Source organism: Otolemur garnettii, unplaced genomic scaffold (genome assembly GCF_000181295.1).
Source record: "Otolemur garnettii isolate 467f Iridium unplaced genomic scaffold, OtoGar3 scaffold00070, whole genome shotgun sequence".
In the NCBI taxonomy this organism is placed as follows: domain Eukaryota; kingdom Metazoa; phylum Chordata; class Mammalia; order Primates; family Galagidae; genus Otolemur; species Otolemur garnettii.
The window spans coordinates 9,812,185-9,817,702 of NW_003852465.1; the positions used below are offsets into that span (position 1 = coordinate 9,812,185).

A 5,518-nucleotide genomic window follows, 5' to 3' on the forward strand; every position below is an offset into this window, starting at 1 on the left:
TTAAAAAAAAAAAAAAGGTCTTGAGAAAGGAAGTCTGCTGAGTTTTGAGGAACCAGGTCTCTCTCATGTCTCTAATCACAGAGGGAAGATGACTAGCCCTTTCCCACATGCTGACAGGACATCCTAGTGGGCCAAGAAATGAGACAGGCTACCAATGCCAGGCAGACCAGGAAAATGGAGCAGTCAGTGTGAAGTCAGTTCTAGTTAAGAAACTAGACGGTGCTGGGAACTGGACAGAAAAGATTGGCAGAACTACAAAGAGGTGAGTGACCTGGAGCTGCCCACTTGTGGCCAGGAGGTGGGCCAGGAACAGGTGGCCAAAGAGAAGATGCCCTTCTGGGAGTGGAAGAAGAGTGTGTCTGCAGGAAAGCACGCGTCAGAGTGCTACAAAGGAAGCAGCACAACCACCACCCGTGAGGCAAGAGCAGCCTGGGCAGTAACGCAGAACTTTTGTTCTATGAAGACTGGCAGATCCTCATGCCACAATAATGGATCCCAAGACAATGCAGGGAGCCCCCGCACTGAGACATTGAGGAGCAGCCTGACACACAAGTGGGTGGTGCCAGCCTGGGATGTGGATGAAGAAGACTGAGGAGGCAGGCTTTGCCTCTGCACCTGGTGGTGAGATAAACTGAATAAAGTTGTGCAGAGCTGGAAGGGAGGGGAATTGTATTCACCTAAATTCCCTTAGAAAGGGGAAGCTGTCTTTCCTGAGAACAATATTTTGATAAGTACTTAAGCCTGAAGCTGAGATCCCAGTGGAGGCCTGGGTGTGGGAGGAATAGCTCTGTGTAAGACATGAAGGAAATTTAGAATTTTGCATGTTATACCAAAGAGAGAGGAGACAATGAAGGGAAGAAAGGAGGCTTTGATGCTGTTCCGTGTGAATCCTTTTCCCTATTATCATCTTAATTTTCAAAAACTAATGTTATGAAATTGTCGGGGTCAAGTGGAGTGTCTATCTGTGGTATTTATGTGCACATTATCTATGTGGAGGCGTGCAAAGGTGCTGGCCTCAGATTCAAACAGATGCTGGGGAGAGCCTGGGCGCAGAGCAGAGGTGCAGAAGGAGCTCAGAAGAGACCCCACTCAGGGAGTATCCTGTGCAAGTTCAACCGGATCTCAGTGGGTGAGGCCCCAGCTGACTTCTGGGTTACTAATTTCTCCCACAGTGTTACTTTGGTCATCTTTAATTCTGTTTGCTATATCCAAATCAACTAGCAATGAAAACCACACACATGCACTTGTGCGTGTGCGCACACCTTAGAAACCCTCCAGGAACTGAACCCCAGGTTTCTATCCTAGGTAGGCTAGAATGCTGATGTCCAGTTGGGACTCTCAGGCCTACTTCAGAATGGAGGCAGCCAGCGGCTGGGCTACTTTGATGCTGCTATGCCACACTGTCTCCTGAGTCCCCATGTGGAGGACAGGGCTTCTTACAGCTCTTGGCCCTGGTTAGGTCTAGGCTGGCAGGCATATCAGTGTCCCCTCCATGTTGGAGATCTTTTATTGGACCAGGGCCACAAGAGGCAGATGGGATTGGTAATATAGAGAAGTTCCTTCAGAGAGGCTTGAGACTTCAAAAGTGACATCTTTAAGATAAGAGACCCAAAGGAGAGCTAACACTTTTCTCACCAGAAAAGCCTTTTGCTGGCCTACTGAGTCCTGCCCTCTCCCCTCAGCTGTTCTTTCTAGGGACAGTTTTTTTTTTTTTTTTTGAGACAGAGCCTCAAGCTGTCCCCCTGGGTAGAGTGCCGTGGCATCACAACACACAGCAACCCCCAACACCAGGGCTCAAGCGAGTCTTCTGCCTCTGCGCCCCAAGTAGCTGGGACCACAGGCACCCGCCACAACGCCCGGCTATTTTTGGTTGCAGCCGTCATTGTTGTTTGGCGGGTCGGGGCTTCGAACCCACCACCTTAGGTGTACGTGGCTGGCGCCTTAGCCGGTTGAGCTATAGGCGCCGAGCCTCGAGGGACAGTTCTTAAAGGTGGTAAGGAAAGGAAAAAATTGACAAAGCCCTTGTCTTGGGTTTATCATTCAATTCATGATCACCCTCATCTCCCCATTCCTACACCTGGCTCTCCTGAGAGTCACCCCCCAGGCCTAGGATGAGATGTGGTTCTTGAGCAATTCATATACAGCCTAGGAAACAAGTGTAAAGGAAAAACTCTGGTAGCAGCTTGACACCTGTAGCTCAGTGGCTAAGGCATGGGCCACATACCCCAGAGCTGGTGGGTTCAAACCCGACTTGGGCCTGCCAAACAACAGTGACAACTACAACAACAAAAACAAAAATAGCTGGGTGTTGTGGTGGCACCTTTAGTCCCAGCTACTTGGGAGGCTGAGGCAAGGGAATCGCTTAAGCCCAAGAGTTAGAGGTTGCTGTGAGCTGTGACACCACGACACTCTACCAAGGGCAACAGCTTGAAACTCTGTCTCCAAAAAAAAAAAGAAAGAAAGAAAAGAAAAACTCCTATAGTGATTTTCTGAGAAACTCTGTAAAGTCCTTTGAGAGAATTAACATGGTGTTGGGGGCCCAGGCTGTGGCTCATGCCTATAATGCAAGCACTTTGGGAGGCTGAGGTGGGAGGATCACTTGAGACTAGTCTGGGCAGCATAGAGACACCCCATCCCCTACAAAAAAATAAAATTAGCTGAGCATAGTGGCATGTGCCTGTAGTCCCAGCTACTTGGGAGGCTGAGGCAGGAGGATCACTTGAGCCCAGGAGTTCAAGGTTGTAGTGAGCTGTGATCATGTCCCTATCTTCCAGCCAGGACAAAGTGAGACCTTGTGTCTAAAAAAAAAATAAAAAAATTAAAAGATAAAGTGACATTAGCATGGGGACTCAAACTCACAACTGAAAGTAGATGAATCAGGTTAGCATCTCTCTCTCTTGTGTGGTACGATAAATGAGATCATTATTAATGTTTAGAAAGAGATTTCCTGGGTTGTTGGACAGGGACAGTGTGTATTCTGGCCCCTGCCCTTGGTGGGCAGGTCTTCCTGAATTCAGATTAACTATCCAGCCTTGCACCTTACCAGGCATTGAGGTACATCACATTTTTGTGGTAGAGGAATGCGTATCCAGTGCCAATAGCTGAGGAACATTTGGGTGTCCCCCTAGCTGGTCCCAGGGTATGTTGGCAGGGGTCTTTTTTTCTATTGGGTGACTGGAGGAGACCACATCCATCTTCCAGATGGCCTCCATCTGTTTCTGCTGTTGGCTGGGAGTGGGAGTAAAGAATGCAAAAAGAGAGAGGGGGAGAGAGAGATTAAGAAGTAACAAGCTCTCCAAAGTCACAAAGCCTGACTCTGGACCTTGCTTTCTTCCCTTCTCAAATGGTGTTTGTCACTGCCCTACTTGTTACCCCCCGCCCCTCAGTCTTGACTCTAAATCTCACTTCCCTGAGGCTTTTCTGTTTGAGGAGTTGCTGGAAGAGGCACCCAGAATAGCCCCTATAATTCCAGACACATACCTTAGGCCTAAAGCCCTGATCCAGCAGCACTGGGGTGGCTGTGTGTCTTGGCTGCCCAGAGGTTTGCAGTGTCTCTTTTTGAGCCTGGGGGTCACATAGTGGGAAGGATCAGGCTTGTTTATGTGGACAGACCAATGGCAGATGGGGATCAATGTTCAGGGTAGAAGCGGTTATGAATGTTCACTGTGGGTCCTCAAGAGTTTTTCAGTTGCATAGTTTGGAACACAGTTGGTCAGACTAGCCCATGTATCGCCACCACACATGCACCCCACTCTGGGTCAATGAGCCAGAGTTGGGTAGTGCAGCTGAGTAGACAGACTTGTAGGTTAATCTTGCAACTTGTAGGTTAATCTTTGCCTGTCTGTGCCCTGCCCTTGCTGCCTGCCTTCCCAGGCTGGCCACTCCTGCTCCCTGCCTCCCCACCCATTTAGCTGGCTCAGCTTCCCCGCACCTACCAACCCATCTGCTGGGGCACACATTCCTGGTGCTTGGATGGAAAGGGCTGCTTGATGGTGGCGCCACTGTGGGGAATGTGCTGGAGTAAAGCTGGGGGCAACTTGCACTTCCTTGGCTTTGGAGAGGTGACCACAGGGATGTTCAGGGGAATATTCTCCTCCAGCTGGAGCTAGAGGAACCAGCAGAAAGGTATCAGGCAGAAAGAAGTTATCCTCTCTCTGGGATGGGAGGAGGCACTGCCTGCTGGCTCAAAGCTGAGCAGAGAGGGTAAGCCCCAGGGAATCCCCCCATTTGCTCCATTTAGAAACCTTTGGGACCCCAGAGTATCAGATCTTTCCTAGAGACTCCTTGAATTTATAGTTTCTGGGTTAGTTCCTGTTTTCTCCTTTGTTGTGAAGAGTCTGGACAATGGACAAAATAGCAAGGAAGAAAACTAAAAGAAGCCAGAGCATCTAGAATTCATGAAAGCACTTGCAAGATTCCAGGCCCAGGGTCAGGTTGTGCCTGGACTGTTCTGGGTATCTTTGCACGCAGCCCCAGCCCCAGCCCTATGGGCAAGGAGCTGAGGGAACCCAAACAACTATTCGAAGATTTGTCATATAGTCCCCTTCCTTCTGAACCCCAAAACAAACTTAGTAAGTCAAGATACCTACAGGAGATTATTGGGACTGGTACTACATATAAGGTAATATGAAACTGAATTGAATAAACCTCCATAGCCAAGGCCAACTCCCTGATGCCCGCACCTGCACTAAATGCCTCATCACACTGGCTCCCCAGAATCAGGCTACTGCTGCTCAGGACTCAGGGGGGATAGCTCCTGACCCAGCCCTTGAGCACATCCCAGCAGGTTCTGACCCACTGCTGTGGGACTGTTCAGTCCCTAGGGATCACGTCAGCACTTGCTGCTTCTGTGCTTCTAATAGCTAGGAAAAGGTGGAGGAAACTAAAACCAGCCTTCTTTCACCTAGCCTGCCTGAGCCTCAGATCCAGAACTGAGGGCTGCTCATGCCAAAGCAATGAAAGGGTCTAGCAAGGAAAGGTCTGATCCTCATAGTGCAGAGAGCTATTCCCAACATATGAAAGACTAATATAAATGTAAGCCCAATACTTTGGGTTTACAAAATGATTAATATTCCCAAAGGATATGAATTCTTTTTTTTTCTTTTCTTTGAGACAGAATTTCACTATGTTGCCCTCGGTAGAGTGCCATGTAGTCATAGCTCACAACAACCTCAAACTCTTGGGCTCAAGAAGTTCTCTTGCCTCAACCTCCCAAGTAGCTGGGAGGCTACAGACACCTGCCACAATGCCCAGCTATTTTTTTGTTATTGTGGTCATTGTTTTAGCAGGCCCTGGCCAGGTTCAAACCCACCAGCCCTGTTGCATGTGGCTGGTGTCCTAACCATTGAGCTAAGGTGTTGAGCCTGGATATGAATTCCTTTTTTAAAAATTAATTAATTAATATTTTCAGACAGAAATAATGGTCAGGAAAAAAATGAATTCTTTTTTTAATATTAATTAATTAATATTTTCAGACAGAATCTCACTTTCTCACCCTCAGTAGAGTGCTGTGGCATCA

The 5,518-nt window shown here is 48.4% G+C and overlaps 1 protein-coding gene across 1 annotated transcript in view; it reads right to left on the reverse strand.

Annotated features, from left to right (window-relative positions):
• The window catches only part of FAM186B (family with sequence similarity 186 member B), a 27,419-nt gene that overhangs the window by 1,249 nt on the left and 20,652 nt on the right, over window positions 1-5,518 (reverse strand). Inside the window, 3 exon segments of the mRNA XM_003793648.3 lie at window positions 3,044-3,074; window positions 3,077-3,228; window positions 3,936-4,105. Coding sequence (XP_003793696.2) covers window positions 3,044-3,074; window positions 3,077-3,228; window positions 3,936-4,105 — 353 coding nt within the window.